This window comes from Capsicum annuum, chromosome 7 (assembly GCF_002878395.1).
Source record: "Capsicum annuum cultivar UCD-10X-F1 chromosome 7, UCD10Xv1.1, whole genome shotgun sequence".
NCBI lineage: Eukaryota > Viridiplantae > Streptophyta > Magnoliopsida > Solanales > Solanaceae > Capsicum > Capsicum annuum.
The window spans coordinates 179,676,096-179,698,396 of record NC_061117.1 but is presented as its reverse complement, the minus strand read 5'-3'; the positions used below and the strand labels follow the sequence as shown (position 1 = coordinate 179,698,396).

At 33.1% G+C, this 22,301-nt stretch overlaps 1 protein-coding gene across 1 annotated transcript in view; it reads left to right on the top strand.

Moving 5' to 3' along the window:
- The window catches only part of LOC107878084 (50S ribosomal protein L18), a 5,375-nt gene extending 2,145 nt beyond the window's left edge, over nt 1–3,230 (top strand). Inside the window, exon 2 of the mRNA XM_016724965.2 lies at nt 2,617–3,230. Within this exon, the coding sequence (XP_016580451.1) occupies nt 2,619–2,975 (357 nt within the window). The 5' untranslated portion in view covers nt 2,617–2,618 and the 3' untranslated portion in view covers nt 2,976–3,230. The remainder of the gene's footprint in view (nt 1–2,616) is intronic.
- The last annotated feature ends 19,071 nt before the right edge of the window (nt 3,231–22,301 follow it).

The window sequence follows — 22,301 nt, the reverse complement described above, 5'->3', positions numbered from 1 at the left end:
TCGGGTCAGCGCCGGGGACCGGAGGTCGGAGCCGGCGGTCGGATCTGGTCGGCTCCGACGTTCAGCGACGGCGCCGGGGACCGAGGCCGGTGCGCTTGGGATGGAGAGGGGGTAGGGAGAGAGAGGGAGAGCCGGCGACCGGAGGTCGTCGCCGGCGGTCTGATCAGCTCCGGCGACCGTTGGTCGGAGCCGGCGGCTGGATCGGGTCGGCGCCGAAGGTCAGCGACGGCGCCGGGGACCGGGGCCGGTAAGCTGGGGGGGGAGAGAGGGTAGGGAGAGAGAGAGAGGGGGGAGAGAGCCGTTGGGGGAGAGAGAGAGCTACTAACATAGATCAAGTTAAAAGATAATTTTGGTAGAATTAATATGGATGACTGGGTAATAAAGGAGGTTGGCTTAACAGTTCCAAATCAAAGACTGGTTATGTGTTAATAATCCTAAATTCTCAAGGAATCAAGTGGAGAAAACTTGAGCATTTCCCCCCTCCCCCCTTCATTTTGTTTTTTTCTAGGTTTCTCAGGATACTGCTTGCAGTAAATCTAAGACAATACAGTATCATTTTGACCTGAGAGAGTAACTACTGTTGTTCATGCATATTGTTGTAGATGACAAAAGTGCAAAGGTGGAGTAGCTTAAAAAGTTAACTGGTTTGATACTAGAATATTGAAATCATGTCATTATGAGGTTTAAGTTGAAGTTCAAATAGTAACTGCAACTTAACCTGCATGATTTCTGTTTTTGTAAGTCCACTGATTCCAAACTGACATCATGGAGGAACATACTAATCTTAACATCTACACAAATAAAATCAGAATTAACAAACAAAGGGGGAAAACTATAAAATTAACAGCAATTGATTTTCATAGACTTAAACCCACCTTTTATGAGCAAAAATGAGATCCCAAAGTTAATTGTCCAAACTTTACATTCTCATTTCCCAGTTAAAGATATAAGATACTTCTAGGATAAATTTTTTCTTTTGGGTGGAGAAAAGGAAGGTTCATTACTTTATTAGTTAACACCCGAAAGCGGTGCTGGTAAGCAAATTTTCAATAGTTAGTAGGGAGCTAATGAAGTTAATGGCTTATAAGGTTCCTCATAGAATATCTAGACAAACAAAAAGAAGGGTTAAAAAGAGTAACAACTTGCCCCATTAGTCAAGCAATTAGCTCAAGTGATCACAAATTTCCGCCAATAGCCTTGCATCACAACTAAAGTGACAAATTGAAATTACCATTCTTCTTTTGTCATCATGAAATTTTGTATAATTAAACTAAATGGCTATATTAGAACTAGTAACACTCGGAGATGTATTATATAGTCCATTGGTTCAACTGATCCACAATTTTGATATGGAATTTATATAAATATATGTGTGTGTGTGTGTGTGTAAAATATACCAAAATTTTTAAAAATAAAATAATTTTGAACCTATAATTTCAAAAGTATGATGAATCCACTGTTTCATAATAGTCCCGTCTTCGTGAAATCCTAAATCTGCCCCTCGCAGTCTATACCTTGCCGGACAAGCTTACATGCTCCCTTCGTGTTGTTTTCTAGCCGCACTTACCTTAATCGCAGACCCATCTTCTCCTATTCTGTAGTTGTCCACATAGTTGTAAAAGGTAATAAATTGGATGCTGCCTCTCTTCATATAAAATGAGACATTATTTTTCAAATATGTTTAAGAGGAGCTTGCACCCTAGAGTGTGACCTAGTGTTCAGTAAAGTGGGTTTGAGAACCATGAGGTTTCAAGTTCAAATTCTACCTTAGGCAAAAACGCTTGGTGATTTCTTTTTATCTATCCAAGTTTTGGTAGACAGAGTTACTCAATACTTGTGATGGTGGGAGGTAGCAGGTACCACACTAGAATTAGTCGAGGTGCGCACTAGTGGGCCCAAACACCGATTTTATATATATATATATATATTATACTCCCTCCGTTTCGGAATAAGTGAATTGTTGGGGTATTTATTTGTGTTTCAAAATAAATGAATCATTGAATTTTTTTTCAAATTTAGCCTTATTATTTGACAACCAATTAACTTTTGAAAAGGTATTACAAGGTCAGCTTTTTCTTTTTTTGTGGTAAAAATGAAAAGCTGTGTTAAATTTATGTCTTTAATGTTTTTTTCTTAATCTGTGTGCCAAAATCCAACAATTCATTTATTATGAAACGGAGGGTTATTGCTTGTCCGTAATTTTCTTCACGATGTTGGTTCATTTTCAGTGCCCTTATTGGGGATTTGGTTCGGTTTTTAAATGAAGCTCCCAGGAGTCTGGCTAAAAAGAATTCCCCTTGATCAATGAAAGTGAAGGATGAAAGCAAGCCCTAAATGATCTGTCAAGTTGTAGATCTTGCTTAAGTCTTTTCTTTTTTTTTTTTTTGGCTTGATTTGTCACTTAGCTCTATGAAGCCATCGTATAGAAGGTTGCTTTGTACTCAACTTTAGCTATCTTTTACAAGTAGTACTAATTAGCTCCAGGGTAACTGGTAAGAATCAAAATTGCATTTCTTGAAGATGAAAAGTACCTCTTGAATGTTTAGCTCTGTCTTTTCAAAGTTCAGTTAACCTCCTTGATAATTCTTCTTTATCTATCTTTGTTTCCTCGAGCAGAAATGGTGATTCCTCCACCAGTTAGACCAGACAGAGTGACGAAGTTTCTCAAACCTTATGTGCTGAGGATGCACTTCACAAACAAGTATGTAAATGCTCAAGTAGTTCACACACCAACAGCAACAGTGGCTGCTTCTGCAAGCACACAAGAGAAAGGCTTAAGGCTTGCCATGGTAGAATCAAAAGAAAATACTAGAGATGTTGCTGCTGCTGCAAAAATAGGTAAGTTGTTGGGAGAGCGGTTGCACGCTAAAGGAGTTCCTGCCATATCTGTTTTCTTTAAGAGAGAACAAAGATACCATGGAAAGGTCAAAGCAGTTATTGATTCAGTGAGAGAAGCCGGCATAGAATTGGTTTGATTGAACCATTTTTCTCTTTTCTCTGCCTGCTGGATTTCCTCTCCCAGGCAAAGGATTTATATGTTCCATTAGCTCTACTTTGGACAATTTGCTTTCCTTAGTTCTTGCACGATGGAGCAATGTGTGATTTGCAATGTATAAGATGTCACTTCTAACATTCCCTGTGTTTTGAACCCTCAATTCCAAGAGCAAGGTTCATACCTGACCTGTATTTTCCGTAACAAGAGTTAGCTAATACTTATTAAGTCCTATTCATCATTGGGTACAAAGTTAATTTAATTTGTTTTTTTTAATACCTGACATGTTTTCTGTTTCAGATTGAAAACCTGAATTTGAAATCCAGATTAAGAATCAGATTATCAGATGATACTTCAGTTACTTGTTTGACTAAGTTGCCCTTTTATATCCCCTCAAATTACCATTTATCCTCTGTATCTGTAAATCATCTATTGCAGCAATGCTATAGTTGGAGAGAGAGAAAGGTACATCCGTTCTCTTTTTACTTATCAGCTATACATTTTGCGCTACCTTAAACAGCAATTATGTTTCATTTTATTAAATTATTCTTGCTAATAGTTATTACTGTCCTTCAAATTTCTTAATTTGGCTACTAATACTCTGATAAGTTTCATCATGTCCTTTAAGTCTTTTTGGATTCAAAATTTGTATTTCCATGTGATTTAAGAGTGGGTTTGGATCCCATGAGATATTCTGAAATGTGGTTGTTTGAGTGTGAATTTGAAGTAAGAAAAACTATGTATTGTGATGGAGAGCCGATGTCATTAGTGATTATGGACCCCTTTTTACAGAGTAGATCTTTGTTCGAAATGGTCTGCTTCGATTGTGGAGTCGTCGGTGGTTATGGGGGAAGATAGTAAAGGTGATGTGATGACAGATGAGGTATAGATGAAGGTGGGATGATGAGAAAGAGAGAGTAAACAAAAGGGGATGCCATTCCTTTAAATTTCATTGCATCTTTCACTTGGGTATCTTAAAAACTCTTAAGAGGCCATTTTGACATAGATATTTTTTACTTTTTTTCAGAAAATTTTCACTTTATGGAATCATGGTGTTTGGAGTGAAAACAACTTTTTGTTGTTTTCACTGTTTTTCTACTCCAATTCCAAGTTTTTTTTTTTTTTTTTATTACATAACCCTATTTTTTTTAATATTACATAAAAGGTCTTAAATATTTTAGATGAGTTTTGGAGCAAATCCGGAAAGAAAGACATTTTTGATGAACAACAAATCAAGTCCGGATACATTTTTGAAAGACATTTTTTCTCGATAAAAAATATTTTTGAACAACAAATAAAGATTTTTAAGCTAAAAGATCGGTATATTTTCATTATTTGTAGGTATATTTTCATTTTTAAGCTCAGGACCCTTTCCATCATTGATGCGAAATTCTTTTCATTCATGAGTATAATTAGTAGATAAATTAGTTGGGCAATTTTGATAGTTTTAAAAAGTTTGGGGTATAAAATTAAATTTAAAAAAGACTTTTCAAAAGTCAAAACACCCAAACACAACTTCAACTCAACTTCAACTTTAACTCCAACTTCAAAATTTTTTAGTTTTTATGACCGTGCCTACTTACATTTCTATTTAACACTTCAATCCAATTAAAATTGTCTGTATAAACCACAAAAGGACAACCAGTTCAAAAAATATTATTCATGTAGTTCACACCAATATAGTGGAAAAGCTACGAATAAAACGATAATATATGGCACATAGAACCAAAACAATTTTCAGCTTAAAAACAAAAGAGCAACAAATTTTAACCTTTATAGTGTTGAATATAAACAAAAAAATTGACAGAAAAATTGATGAAAAATCTGAGAACTAATCCTTTATTGATGCAAATAACCTGTATATATAGGCTTACAAACTATAAGCAAGTCATTGCTTATTACTAGGACTCAATTTACTCCTAACCAATAACTAATAGACCTACAATTTGACTGAAACAAAAACACTAAAAAAAATAACTAACAACTTCAAAACTTATCTAAACAAATTATTAATGACTTAAGACAAAGAAAATATGGAGATAAACAAATAACCACGTCTTTTATATTCTGGTGTTGATATCTTCAATACTCCTCCTCAACACCAGCTTCTTCTTTATTCACCCTGCCAAGCTGATGATAAAATCTTTCGAACTTATTGGCACTCAAGTCTTTTGTAAATAAATCTACAACTTGGTCTTCCGTTCTAACATGCTTCAACTCAATTTTCTCTTACAAGACTTTCTCTCAGATAAAATGGTAATGCACCTCCATATGCTTAGTTCTAGCATGAAAAACTAGATTCTCAGCCAAACGTATTGCTGATAAGTTATCACAATACGGAGGAATTGGATACATCACTTATTGATGCAACTCCTTTAACAGTTGCATAAGCCAACTGCTTTCTTGAGCTGCCATCGCTGCTGCTTGGTACTCTGCTTCAGTGGTTAACAGAGAAACTGTTGGTTGTCTTTTGTTACACTAAGAAATTGCTCCTGACCCAAGCATGAAAACAAACCCGGTAGTTGATCATCGAGTATCATGGTCACCTGCATAGTTCACCTTTTTTGTACATAATACCATAACCTAGCGTATTTTTCACATATCTCTGAATTCGGCGGACTGCTTTCAAGTGAGGTTTCTTCGGATGTTGCATGTATCGACTCATCATATCGAATACAAAAGAGATGTCTGATCTTTTTAAAGTTAAGTAAATAAGACTTCCTACTAACTGTCGGTACATTGTAGTATCTTCTAAATCTTTCCCTTCATAAGCACATATTTTAGAGTTTGGCTCTATTGGCGTCGAGATTGTCTTACACTTAAGTATTCCAAACTTCTTTAGCAAATCTCTGGAATACTTTTGCTGATAATACTTTTGCTGATAGGGAAATCTTGCTTCTTGAGAGTAACTGACCTCTATACCAAGGAAGTGCTTGAGCTGTCCAAGTTCTTTCATTTGGAAACGAACTGACAAGTTTTCCTTAGTTCAAAAAATTTCTTCTTCATAATCTCCTGTGATGATTAAATCATCCACATATACAAGTACAGTAGCTATTTTCTCTTCTTTAGCTTTGACGAACAAGCTAGCATCTGTACTAGTCACCAAATACCTACTATGAGTAAGAAATTCAGCAATCTTACCATAACAGGACCTCGGTGCGTATTTTAATCCATAAAGCGCCTTCCGTAGCTTACACACATACTCAGGGTAATATTGATTTTGAAAGCTAATTGGTTGATCCATGTAGATCTCCCGATCTAGCTCCCCATGTAAAAATGCATTCTTCACGTCCATTTGCCACAAATTCCAATTTTTACAAGCTGCAAGTGCTAATAGGACTCGTACAGTTGTAAGCTTTGCAACTGGACTAAAAGTTTCATCATAGTCTAGTCTATATTGTTGAGAAAATCCACGAGCCACCAAACGAGCCTTATGTCTTTCGATTGACCTATCTTCTCAACGCTTTATCTTGAACACCCACTTGCGAGATATCGGCTTCACATCACTTGGTTTTAGTACAACCTCCCAAGTCTGATTCTGTTTTAGTGTTGCCATTTTCTCTGTCATAGCTTTATTCTACTTCTGATCCTGAGATGTTTCTTCAAACGTCTCAGGCTTATTTGTACCTTCTTTCTCCACTATTGCGGTATTGGCATACTTTGGATTTGGCTTTCTGAATCTTATTGATTTTCTGAGCTGAGTTGATGTTTCCACTCCACTAGGTTCATCTTGTTCACATGGTTGTTGATACACACCAGTTTGCCAGGGACATTGGGCTATACCTTCTTCGACATTGTCTTCGTCATCTGCATCTTTTTCTTCTCCTAAACCCAATTGGATTTGAGAAGATTGCACCACATCCCTAAGAACATCTGATTCTGAAAGTACTTCCTTGTCTGATGACCACCACGAAGAATATTCATCGAACACCACATTCCAGGATATGTAACACTTTCCGATTGTCGGGTCACAACATCGCCACCCTTTTCTTTGACTGTCATATCCTACAAAAATACATCTAACAACCTTCTTTTCCATTTTTCTACGTAAATGATCAGGTACAAATACATAAGAAACACATCCAAAAACTCAAAAATAACTAACTGAAGGTTTCATATTCCATAATTTTTTAAAAGGTGAAATAAAACATAACCTTTGTTGAGGAAGCCTGTAGATCACAAATGCAACCGCCCTCATTGCTTCTGTCCAAAAATATCCTGGTATGTTCTTCACGTGAAGCATGCTTTGACAAATTTCTGTCAGGTACCTGCTCTTCCTTTCTGCTATGCCATTCTGTTGTGGAGTGCTAGCACATGTGAACTGATGACGAATTCGACTTTCTTGAAGGAAATCATAGAAATTTTCTGAGGTATACTCTCCCCCATTATCACTGCGTAGACAACAAATTCTTTTGCCAACTTTCGTTTCTGCTACCTTCTTAAATTCTTTAAACTTTGAAAAAGTTTTAGATTTTTCTTTCACAAAGTAAATCCACACATACCTTGAGAAGTCATCAATAAAAGTCACCATGTGCTTCATACCACCTATGAAAGCTTGTTTCACAGGCCCAAACACATCGGAGTGCACCAACTCCAATGGTTCTCTTGCTTGAAAGTGGGATTTTTCAAAAGGCAGCTGATGTGCTTTTCCATACTGGTAGCCTGCACATACTGTGTCTTTTCTCACTTCAAGTTGTGGAAGTCCCTTTAAGATCGACCTCTTCATCATCACCTTTAATTTGGAATAGCTAACGTGACCCAGCCGCATGTGCGACAGGTTTGCTGTTTCATTTTTTTTTCTTATCTATATATGCAGCTTCTGCAGACATTACATAAACTGATTCTAACCTTTGACCTTTCATCACTGGTTCTTCTATAATCTCTAGGTCCCGATAGATCTTTACATCTTATGGTCCAAATAGAATAAATGGCCAGAAGATGTTAACTGTGCCACATAAAGAAGATTTTTCTTCATACCTGGGACATGGTAAACATTTTGGAATGGTACCTCGGTATCACTATATTAAGGAGATACTACTGTATTACCAACGTGAGCTATCGGTAACTTTGAGTTGTTCACCGTTACGACTACCCTGCTGTCCTTATACTCTGACAGGTGCTGCGACTTTTCTTTGTCACCCATCATATGATTTGAGCATCCCGAGTTGACAATCCAATCCTTCTCATAATCAATTGTCTTTGTCATTGTAACAAGAGCCAATTCTTCTTCTTTTACGGCAAAGAATGCATCTACATCGCACTCTTCTTCATTATTTGATGTAACAGCACTGCTCTCAATAGTTTTTTTCTTTAACCAATAATCTTTCGCCATATGACCTTTTTTTCCATAATTGTAACACTTTCCTAGAAACTTCTTACCGTCATTTTGATTCTGCGAAGCTCCTCCTGTACGAACACTCTCTCCGCCTTGATGACTTCTTGCCATATCATTATTCTTCTTGGATATACTAATGGTATGCTGTTTGGAATTCCACCTGCCTCGATTGGCATAGAGTGTCTCTTCTTTCTTCTTCAACGAGACTTCTCCCATTTGCTTAGCTAAGGCTTCTTGACCAGCTAACAAATTTTTAAATTCTACCAGCGACGGTTGAACTTTCCATCCTTGTATGGCAGCAATGAATCTCCTAAATTCTAGCTTCAGGCTATGAATGATGATGCGCTTCATCCTAGTATCACCAATAGGAGCCTCTGGATCCAACTCAGAAATCTCCCGGCATAGCGACTTCACTTTATGAAAGTACTGTGAGATCGTCATGTCGCGTTGTGACACTGACAACAACTCAGACTCTAAGAGTTGGAGCTTTGTATCATTCTTCTTGGAGAACATCTTGGCGAATGTATCCCAAGCTTCCTGTGGAGTTTTGGCATCACGTATATGCTCTAGTACATCTTCTTCGATTATGGTCTTCAAGGTGAACATTGCTTTACCCGCTTTGATTCTCCATTTCCGTAAGATACCATTTGTGTCTTCAGCTTCTGGAGACGTAACCTTGTTTCCGTTTACTACTTTCCACAAGTCTTGGCCTCGCAAGTACGACATCATGCATGTAGACTAAGAATTGTAGTTTTGGTTGTTGAGTCTTGATTCTACCAACTACTTGAAGATCACCCATCCTGACAGCACCAAGAAGAGTCTGGCTTTGATACCAGATGTTGAATATTAAATTAAAAAACTAACAGAAAAATTGATGGAAAATCAGAGAACTGATCCTTTATTGATACAAATAGCTTGTATATATAGGCTTACAAACTATAAGCAAGTCATTGCTTATTACTAGAACTCAACTTACTCCTAATCAATAACTAATAGACCTGTAATTTGACTGAAACAAAAATACTAAAAAAAAAATAACTAACGACTTCAAAGCTTATCTAAACAAATTATTAATGACTTAAGATAAAGAAAATATGGAGATAAACAAATAACCACGTCTTTCATATTCTGGTGTTGATATCTTCAATATATAGTCCACTCCATGACAAGGGTAATTTGGGATTAAACTCAAAACAGAGGCCGAAATGCTATATTTCCCATAATTGAGAAAGGCAGATCTAAACCAATCTATGAATGATTAGAGTATGTTTGAGATTAAAGTCAAAATAAAGATTCGATTGCTCCATTTCTCATTGAGGGACATTTTTCAAATGATGATCCAATATATTTAACCGTTTTATAACTTGTTCTATTTACATTTTAAAAAAATCTAATTTAACTATCAAGTCTCAAAAGAATATCTCACGAATTAATATTACAAATTTTAAATTAATTTTATATTTAAAATATGTCTAATTTACGTTACTTTCTGAATTATAATTTTCAGGTTTAAGGTGTTAACCTTCTTTGAAGCTATCATCATGTCTTATTGGTCTACTTATATATGTTTAGGTTACGTTAGCCTTCTGAACTTTTATTTTTAGGTGTTAAATTTTCTCTGTCTTGACAAATGAAGAAGTGTGTGCAACCATTTCCTTAAAGGATCAAAAAAAAAATATAGGTGAGTTCTACAATTGCCTAACTAAGTCAAACTAAGCAAAATAGAGGAAGAAATAAAAAGAACTTGCGAATTATTGTAAATGATTGTAATAATGTGGATGTCCTTAACTTTTTGGTGTAATTCCTTCATAACTTCTTGGTGTAATTTCTTCTTTAAGTGTAGTAACTACCACACCTCCACTACCTCCTCATTGATCATCCACTCCCCTATATTCTTTCCCATTTTTTCATGAGTTAATGTCATGTTTATGACACCTCTTGAAATACCTCTATGCAATACTATATACACTTGAAAGAAAGAAGAAACTCATATTATATTGTTCTCTTGTTATTTACTTTTAATTGTTCCTCTTAGCTTGTCTTGTTCTTTACACTGTTAGTCTTGCTCTTACAATTGAAATACGTTATAAGCACAAATCTACTCCTTTTCAAGTTTTCAATCCGTCAGGTATAATCAACTTTCTTGTCTTGAACGTTACAGTTTGTTATTTTCTTTTGCCAAATTTTTTATTTTAACATTAAATATACATACTAGAAAAATATGCTACATGCTTGTTGTACCAAGTTTTTTGCACTTTTATTTTTTTTCACTATCATAGTTTGTATGTCTCTAGCACTTAACTTTTCTTATCATATACAACATGAAATTTAATTTTAAAGATGTTAGACAGTAACATTTTTTGTGTAAATTTTTTTTGTTTCATATTTTGTGGTTTGTTTATAGTTATTATTTGGGTTGATATTTTCATGATGTATTTTACAAGAATTTATTTTTGTGAAAAAAAAGTAATACACTGTTTTTAAAAACAATGGGTTAAATCTTGAAAAAAAAGTCTACTATTTTGAGATTATGTTATTGTATTGTTGTCTAACTTCATTATTTTTATGATAGTTTTCATCATGTCAAATTTGTCGAAGCTTGAGTTTGTGACACTTGACATCTTCAAAAAAAATTATTTTTCATGCATTCTCGATGCTGAAATTTACCTAGCTGCTAAGGGTCTTAGTGCTATTATTACCCAAGATAATGCAGCGTCGAGTCAAGACAAGACTAAGGCTATGAATTTTCTTCGTCATCATCTGGATGAACGACTAAAGGTTGCATACCTGATAGTGAAAGATCCACTTGAATTGTGGACTTATTTGAAAGAAAGGTATGACCTCCTAAAGGTCACAGTACTGCGTAGAGCTCGTTATGAGTGGATGCACTTATAATTTTAATATTTTAAAATCGTTGTTGAATATAATTCTGTTGTATTTAGGATTGTTTCTCAACTGAAATTATGTGGGAAAACTATAAATAATGAGGTGATGATGGAAAAAACACGTACTACTTTTCATGCCTCAAATGTGATATTACAACAACAATACCGTGAAAAGGATTTTTAGAAGTATTTTGAATTGATCTCATGACTTCTGGTGGCTGAGCAACATAATGTCATTTTGATAAAAAAATTATGAAGCTTGTCTCACTGGAGCTGCTCCATTACCGAAAACAAATAGGGTACAAGCAAATGGCTAGCTTGAAAGACGGCAAGATCGGGATCATAATAATATGTGTGGACGTGGAAATGACAGGGAACCATATAATAATCATGGTGGTGGTGGTAATCAGAAAAGAGAGAATCAAATGGGTCCTTAAAATAATCCTTCAAGAGGCAATTTTTATCGTTGTGGCATGAAAGGCCATTGGAAGAATTAATGTCGGGTGCCTAAGCATTTTGCTAGGCTTTATCAAGAATCTTTCAAAAGAAAGAGAAATAAAGGTGGGACCTCTTCTAATGTCCAAATGGAGTCACACTTAACTTTCAAAAATGATGATGAGGCAGGACCTTCACAAAAATATGATGACAATGTTGAGGTAAACTTGATCTTGAAAGATGATATTTTGATGGCCTTGATGATATCACTCATTTGGAAGTTGAAGACTTCTTTGGAGATCAAAGCTAAATCTTGATCAATTTATTGGGGTAACAAATAATGTTATTTTATTTTGCTAGTTATCATGTTTTTTCATTATGTTGTTTCTTATGTTTCAAGAAAAAATAGTATTTAAGTTTCATTGTAAGATTGTGAGATTTCACATTTCTTATCATGTATTTTTATTTTGTGAAGATAATAAATTTTTTTCAATCTTTAATTGGATTAAAGATAAGTAATAGAGATATGTGCCTTCTTGATAGTGCTACAACTCACACTATATTAAGAGAAAAGAAATATTTCTCTAATTTAATTATGAAAATTGCCTATGTTAATACAATATTTGAGTGTAAAAAGTTAATTGAGGGCTCTGGAAGAGCGACCTTATTACTATCCGGGGGAATAATATTGGCCATTGATAATGCATTATATTGTAGTAAGTTTCAAAGAAACCTGTTAAGTTTCAAGGTTATTCGCCAAAATGGCTATCATATTGAGACTGCAAATGAAGGAAATGTTGAATACCTTTATATTACTACAATCAGAGATGAAAAATATTTATGCATGAAAAAACACCTGCACTTTCTTCTGAATTGTATCATACAATTATTTGTATGATTGAATCACATGCCATAGTAAACAAAAGGTTTACAAATTCTAATGATTTTATCATTTGGCATGGCTGATTGGATCATTCAGAATTTAATATGATGCGCAGAATTAATGAGAATTTACATGGTCATACTTTAAAGAATCAAAATATTCTTAAATCAAAGGAATTCTCTTGTGTTGCTTGTTCTCAAGGGAAGTTGATTATTAAATCATCAGTAGCTAAGGTTAGGATTGAATCCCCTGCATTTTAAAAACATATACAGGGTGATATATGTGGACTAATTCACCCTCCATGTGGATATTTCAAATATTATATGGTCTTGATAGATGCATCTACAAGATGGTCATATGTGTTCTTATTATCAACTCGCAATATAACTTTTGCGAGATTGTTGGCTCAAATAATAAGGTTAAGATCACAATTTTCAGATTATGCAATAAAGAATGCTAGTGAGTTTACATTTCAGTCCTTTAATGATTATTGTATGTCAATTGGAATAAAAATTGAACATCCGGTTGCTCATGTACACACTCAAAATAGTCTAGCAGAATCATTGATCAAACATCTTCAATTGATAGCTAGACCGATGTTAATGAGGACACAATTTTCTGTTTCAACATAGGGGCATGCTATTTTGCATGCAGCAACACTTGTGTGCATAAGGCCAACCAGTTATCATAGATTCTCTCCATTACATTTGGCTTTTGGTCAAAAACCAAAAAATTTCTATTTTAGAACTTTTGGGTGTGTGGTATATGTGTCAATTACTTCACCATAATGCACAAAGATGGAACTCCAAAGAAGATTGAGAATATATGTTGGGTATGAATCTCTTTCCATTATAAAATATTTGAAATCTATGACAGGAGATTTTTTTATGACAAGATTTATTGATTGTCATTTTGATGAATCAGTATACGCAATATAAGGGGGAGAACATAAGAAGCTAAAACATGAGATAGATTGAAATGTATTATCATTATCTCATTTAGATCCTCGAATAAATCAATGTGAGCAAGAGGTTCAAAAGATTATTTACTTGCAAAATGTTGCAAATCAACTGCCATATGCATTTACTAACCTTCCAAGGGTTACTAAATCTTATATTCCAGTTGCAAGTACTCCAGTTCGAGTTGATGTCTCGATAGGATAAATCATCAATGCAAATGAGTCTAAGCCATGTTTGAAATGTGGTAGATGAATTGATTTCAAGGATAAAAATCCTAAAAATAGAAAAGAAATAAATGATCAAAATGATCAAGATATGATGAAAATTTCTCAAAAAGAGCTTCGATATCTAACAAATGATAAGACTAATAAGGAGGTAGAAATACTTGAAACAAAGGAGAATAAAGAAATCTCAATAAGTTATGTCTTGACGAGAAATAAGTGGAATCAAAATAATAGTATGATTGATAATATTTCTGCTTACAATGTTGCTACTAAAATAATGCAACAAGACAAGGATTTGGAACCAAAATCTGTCAATGAATGTAGACAGAGAAATGATTGATCAAAATGGAAGGATGCAATTCAAGCGGAATTGACTTCACTTGAAAAATGTCAAGTTTTCATATCAATAGTCCTAGCACCTGAAGGTGTCAAACCAGTAAGATACAAATGAATTTTTGTGCAAAAATGAAATGAAAAAGATGAAGTCGTAAGATATAAAATACGACTTGTGACACAAGATTTTCCGCAAAGTTCTGGCATTGACTATTGGGAGACATTCTTCTGTGGTGGATTAAATTACCTTCAGATATATAATAATCTGGCAGTTCATGAAAAGCTTGATATGTGCCTAATGGATATTGTCACGACCTACTAGTATGACTCATTGGATAATGATATTTTTATGAAAATTCCAGAAGCCTTCAAAGTACCTGAAACATATAAAATTTTGCAAAAAACTTGCTCAATAAAGCTTCAGAAATCCTTATATGAATTGAAACAATCAGGGCGAATGTGGTACAATCATCTAAGTGAATATTTGCTAAAAGAACGGTAAAAAACGATTCTATTTGCCCTTGTATTTTTATAAGAAAGTCTGAATTTGAATTTGCTATACTAGTTGTGTATGTTGATGACTTGAATATCATTGGCACTCCTAAAGAGCTTTCAAAAGTTGTTTAGTGTTTGAAGAAAGAAATTGAAATGAAAGATTTGGGAAAGACAAAATTTTGTCTCGACCTACAGATTGAGCATTTGACAAATGATTTTTTTTCCATCAATCAACATACATTGAAAAGATTTTAAAGCGATTTTACATGAATAAATCACATCCATTGAGTACCCCAATGATTGTGAGGTCGCTTGATATAAACAAAGATCCATTTCGACCTCAAGAAAATGATGAAAAGCTTATTGGTGATGAAACTCCATATCTTAGTGCAATCGAAGTACTAATGTATCTTGCTAATAATCCTCGATCAGATATTTGTTTTTCGATAAGTTTATTGGCAAGAATCAACTCGTCCCCAATAAAAAAACATTGAAATAATGTCAAGCATATATTCAGATATCTTGGAGAAATCATAGACTTGGGATTATTTTATTCTAATGAATTCAAGTGAAAAATGATTGGTTATGTAGATGCAGGATACTTATCTGATCCACATAAGGCTTGATCTCAAATGGGTTATTATGGTGGCACAGCTATATCATAGCGTTCAGTGAAGCAAACATCAACTGCAACTTCTTCAAGTCATGCCGAAATCATTGTCATTTATGAAGCGAGCCGAGAGTGAGTTTAGTTAAGATAAATGACTCAACATATCCAGGAAATGTGTGAATTTTCTTTGAATAAGGATATTCCAATTACATTATATGAAGATAATGTTGCATGTATAGCTTAGTTGAGGAGAGGTTACATTAAAGGAGACAGAATAGAACACATTTCACCAAAAAAAAAATTCACTCATGATCTTGAGAAGAAAGGTGAAATAGATGTTCAACAGATTCGTTCGGCCGATAATTTGGCAGACTATTCACTGAAGCATTACTAACCTCAATATTGAGAAGCGCTGTCTCTGAAAAATGAAATGATGTTTGCATCAGGGGGAGTAAAGTATGCGCTGCACTCTTTTTTCTTTGGCCTAGGTTTTATCCCAATGAATTTTTCTAGCAAGGTTTTTAACAAGGTATCAAACAATGCGTATAAGAATATATGTGTACTCTTTTTTCTTCACTAGATTTTTTTCTATTTTAACGAGGCACATTGTATTAATAGATATCCAAGGGGGAGTATTTTAAATGATTGTAATAATATGGATGCCCATAACTTCTTGGTGTAATTCCTCCATAACTTCTTGGTGTAATTTCTCCATTACGTGTAGTAACTCCCACATCTCCACTACCTCCTCATTGATCATTCACTCTCCTATATTCTTCTCCACTTTCTTATGGGTTAATGTCATGTTTATGACACCTCTTGAAATACCTCTATGTAATACTATAAATAGGGATCTTGAGGAAGATGTTATACACTTGAAAGAAAGAAGAAACTCATATTATAAGAAGAAACTCATATTATATTATTCTCTTGTTATTTACTTTTCATTATTCCTCTTAGTCTATCTTGTTCTTTACATTGTTAGCCTTGCTCTTAATATTGAAGTAAGTTATCAGTACGGCTCTACTCTTTTTCAAGTTTTCAATCCATCAAGTATAATCAGCTTACTTGTCTTAAACATTGCAGTTTGTATAGATATATTACTTCAACATCTCCTAATTTAGAACTTCTATGTTCAAGATACTTGAGTCACACCTTTTAACCCCAATACTAGCACAAAATACAATGAACAAGGGGTAATGTAAACTAGACAAAATTTAAGTATAAAATTAATAAAAATGTTATAGTCTGGGGGGCTGATTAGTTCTTGAAAGTTATAGTTCAGAAATAACGAAATTACACATAATTTAAGTATAAAATTGATGAAAATATTATAGTTTAGGAATATTTTGATCCATTCTCAAATCACAAGTGATGAAATTGGATAGAGAATATGGTAAAAGAATACATATAGATGATCATATTTTTTAAACTAACTAGTTTAGGATATGTGTGTTACACCTAAATTTTAACTGATTATTATTAAGACATTACTTTTAATATAATGTAAAATAAAATTATGAATTGACCGATTTAGAAATCTTAACTAATCAAACTGAAGCTAACACACATAAAATATTCATAATAGAATAGGATAGCATTATTAGATATTTAGAAGGAAAAAATTACTTGTATAAACTGAAAAAACTACCGTACTTGAAAAACATAGGCAACAACGTGGTGGAAAATTTATGAGAAGTTCTAACAATAAAGTTATTTTTTACTCCGTTCCAAGAAAAGACAAATACAATACTCCTAAACTCTCGCGAAACTTAAACCTGCCGAAAAGTAAGTCAAAATATACTAATCTTCTACCCTAATTTGTGACTCTGTATCCTCCTATCTAATATATAGGTATAAAAAAATTCACAAATTTCTTATAAACAAATATACTAGCATGAAATAATATTAGATTTAGCAGAAATTGGTTGGCGAGCCAGAACTAGTCAAATTAGAGGCAATGCTTAATTTGTATGACATATGATTGTTGTGATCCTTAATAAATTGATTTGTTAAAGTAAATTGATTTGTTAAAGAATGTTAGAACACCATCACAGTCACGTCTTTTCAAAGACCCATTTTCATTTTTTTCTCCATTCACTTAATTTGTACCCAACTTTTCAAACACGCCTTTTTATTAATTGTGATTATAAACTATGACCACCATCATTCACGTAGTAATAGTTTAGCTCTACAATCTTAAACATACAAAAATTAAGCATCAACTTTCTCCGATCTTAGCTCCCTATAACAATATTAAAAATGTTGTGTAAACGTTTGCCTTTTATTAAAGAATTCACAATAGACAAAATCGTCTTTTTCTCTTTTTCTCAAATAATTGTCATTTAATTATTATCTAATATTTAGGGCTTCAAAATTAACTAATATTTTGATATAGTAATATTGTGTAAGTTTTTAATATTGGGTATCTAATGGTATACACTATATTAAATTGTTCGTTTTATATACGTTTTTAATGACAATCTCAATAGACGCGAGCAACACAAGTACATTAAACTTGATGCTTTTTTTGACATTGATATAACCATTGATAATTTACAATCTATTCATAAATGCTTTGGGGAACCACACACCTCAACATACGAATGGACACTTAACACTTTTACACAAAACATATGGAAAACTAATATGCCGAAAAAATTATGTCACTTGAGACGCTTAAAATGGTGAAAGTTACAAGTACAAAGATACTTTTATTAAATTACTTAATTATAACCCCCCTCGTTTATATATATATATATTGACCTATTCCTCGCAGGATCGATCCCAACCTTGGTTGGATTCTATATTTGATAGTGATCGTGTTACATCTCATTGCGAGGTGTAATCTGAACGTACAAAAAACAATAACAAATCTAGAGTAATCATATAAGCAGAGTTTGAAGTGAGAAGAATGTGCGCATGCCATCCTTGTGTAGGGGAAATGCTCGAAGAGGTACACAGATTGTAACCCCTCAGACCTTACCCTTACCTAGAGGCGTTAGAGAGTCTGTTCCTGGAAGACCCTCCGAATAAGCGAAAAATATCACATAATTTTTTTTTATTCTTCATTAAAAGACTCTATAATAGAAAAAAATTATCTTTTCAGTATTTTTTCACTATTTAATCCAATTATTTTATAATATTAAATTCATTTTACTATTTAATGTTTGAGGTAGTAATCTCCTAAAACTAATTGAATTCTCGACAACTTGCTGGCAATCTGAATCCTCCACGATAGTAAGCATAACTAAATTAAGTCAATAATGAATTCATTATAATTAGTGAAAAGTATGCATAACATAAATGTGGTGTTTCTATTATTAAAATAACGATAAAAAGAATCATTCAAAAATATTTAGTGTTCAACTGTAAACTCCTATTACGTTCATAATTAATGTAAGGAATATAGGCTATCCGATTCTATTAAAGATATCGTCAATCCGTGAGGAACCGAACCTCAAATAGGCAAATTCAACATTTTTTTTTTTTCACAATTTCGACTAAAAGCATTTAGCTCACCCCAAAACTCTAATTGAAAATACCGCAAAAATCATTCACCCCATCACCAACGACAAAAACACACTACTACCTCCATTATTTTTAGAGAATTCACACTACTACCACTTCTAACACAATTTCACTTATCATTAATCAAAATCCACCTCCACTCACATAAACACACAATATCACATCCTCACTTGACCAACACAAAATTCACACTCAAGGAGAAAAACAATCACCATTTGCACACCCCACTGCCACCACAACAATTAGACCCTCACGTCATTGACTTTTCATTCACATCGTTACAAACATTTTGTGCCTGCGAGGTGTCATGAGCAGAATACTTCGATCATTATTTTAAAGGGAAAAAAAAAAAAAGAAAACCTACGACAAGACGGTAAAAAAGTAAACTTAATTTTTCACGTACATCCCCACATATTTTCTTTTACTACATTCCCAGATATTTGACTTTTACTAAAGATCTTGAAATAAGACTTAAATGGGGTAAGAGTTTCTCAAAGCTCCATAAAACATTCATTTATCACCTGTATTAAGCAGAATATATAATACAATAAATGAATACAGAAATCATAACTAAACGATATGATAATCAAGATATTGAAATAATACGATTAAACCTAACCTTAACCAAAAAGTTCTTCAAAGTTTGACCAAGCATTCATCTATCACCCATAAACTACAACAAAACAATATGATAACGAGATAGCAGAACAATACGATTAAACATAACTTTTACACAAAAAATTCTCAAAATCCAGTTGGACATTTTTCTCTCACCTATAAACTATAACAAAATAATACGATAATCGAGATATGAGAATAATAGAATTAAACTTCACATTTATATATAAACAAAAAGTGCAACAATGTATATAGAATTTCAAAGACAATCAGGCAAACACGTTCATTAATGCAATAATATATATAAAATATTAAAAGTCACTGTTGCAATAATATAATGTATGTATAAGATTTAAAAAGGAGAAACAAGCAATAAAATTGGAAAAGGAGAAAATAATAAAAAGGTGCGTCAATGTATTTAAAATTTCACGACAAACAAGCAAACAAAATTTCATTAATTGAAGATTAGAAAATAATGATAACAAACAAGTGAAGCAACATGAATTTGATTTTCAAAGAGTTACGTTATGTTTTATTTATATAAAGTTGTTTACTCCATGAATTCTAGACTTAAAAAGAATTTTTTTGAAATTAATTATTCTCTACTTCTAAAAATAGATATTTAATTATGTTTCTATAATTTAGACTTCTTCCTATATGTTTTAGGTATAAATTTCTAATTTACTTATTGAGGGAAAAAGAGAAAAAATGATTTTGTTTAAAGTGAAGGCTTTTGATGAAAGATAAAAGTTTAAACAATATTTCTAAGGTCCTTCACTCTTTTAATATAACTAATATCTATGTACGTGCATTGCACGAGTACCACTCGTCGATTATTATAATATTTTTGTTTTAACCATGCGTGATCAATAATATCTAATTTGGCATAATTAGACGTGGTCTACGTATTTTTAAATTTGTTGAACAAATTTCATTTCCCTTAAAAACTGAATATTTTTTTTAAAAATTCGTTTAGGCATACACCTTAATTTTAAGGGAAAAAACTGTGTCCTTTGAAACAAGAAAATATGGTGTCTCTTAATATTAGGGGCATAAAAGTCCGTCAATATTTGAGGAGTATTTGAGGGTCATCCATAGTATATAAGGATAAATCATTAGTTCAATTATAGTAGGATTTGGAAACTATTTGGGCGAAGGAATTTTGGATTATTTGGTCGGCTGGGGACATTCCATAGTATGTTAGGATAAAACATTAGACAAATACTATAAACACACACCTTAACTTACCATATTTATATAAAATCTACACTTACAAAATAATTATAAAAATTTCAACTATCACTTTCTTTTCAATTCACTTTCTTTCTTTAAAAATCGATACATATCACTACACAATCATTATCGCTAAAATAACCTACAAATCCACCTAAAATCTCAGGAATGTATTGGTGATTTCTCCCATTTGATGATTTTGAATTGAAGTCATCTTCTTCTCCGCTTCTTCTCCAAATTATTAAGGAGGTTAGTTTGTTTTTAAAATTTTTAGGTTCAGTATATGTTTAAATTCACTGTTCTCAAATATATCTTAGTCAATTAATGGAATTAGGATAGTTTAATTTTTGGTATAACTCAAATAGATGAGAAAACTCCAATGGAGGAATCAGATATAGAAGATTCAATGATTACTTTAGATGATAATACTCCACCGAAATTTAGTTGCTTTTGTTTCAGACCATTTTGATGTTGAAGATAATAATTTCTATGAAAATAGATTCAAGTATCGCAATGAAGAAGTTAGGAAGAAGTTGATTAGTAAAAGGAAAAAATTAATTGCTTCATCTTCAAAAAGAAAAATAAAAGAAGATATATCACGTGATCCTCCAGCAAAGATATGAAAGTGATATATCATCAGTAGTATTATGCTTCAGATACATTAAAATAATATATTTGCTTGAAAACCCTCAAACACCTATGTATATGACTCTTTATCAGTCAGATACATTAATATCTTAACAATACATAAGTGTTATATAACAATGTCGGTTTTATTTGAAAGATATATATGTTATGATATGATATGTTGTGTTATACATTCTTTGTTACATTTCTTATGTTATGAATCACCATTTAAGAATTAAATGTATACTTTGTTGGTATGCATGGCATGAAATATACCGTGAAAGATATTCCACCTCATCCTTTGAGGTTTGACAACTCATGCAATCGAAATATTCTATCGGATTTTAATGAGTTTCTAAGCAAGGAATATATTTAGTTATTCTGAGAAACATGTTTTGATGTGTATCTGAATATACCAAATTGTAATTTTTTAACGTCAGATAAGCAAATGCATTTTGATGCTCGAGATAGAGTAGGACAATTCCAATGAAGCTCATGTATGAGTCAATGACAATATGCTCAGATTTTTTATATTGAATTTGCTCTTATTATCAATTTGAAACACACTGATAATATAACCGATTTTGAGTACCCAAATTCGCTGCCCAGTATATTGATGAAAAATGATTTTCCTGAATAAGGTGTCGTAAATAAGCTGAATTTGGTTCGACGCTCCAAGTTTGATAAGTTCGATAATGATCAGGATGTCCTTCAAATGACTATCTTGTACATCATTCGTGCCTTTATTCTCTTTCAACTGCACGATGTATCTGTGATAATTACAGATTTTAAAATTATCGAGAACGACAAATATAGAGATTTTTCATGAGAAAAGACAACCTTCTTCAAATTGATCCATTTATTGAGATAAGATGTTGATGTCATTAGGGGTGTACAGACCAAACCGTCAAGTCAAACCGAACTGACGAACCAAACCAATTCAAGAAAAAAAACCGACTTATGGTTTGGTTTGATTGGTTTGGCGTTAGAAAAAAAAAATCGACAATTCTTGATTTAGTTTGGTGTTAACCAAAAAAGGTCAAACCGAACCCAAATCAACAACAACAACAACATACCCAGTGTATTCCTACCTAGTGGGGTCTGGGGAGGATAGAGTGTACGCAGACCATACCACTACCTC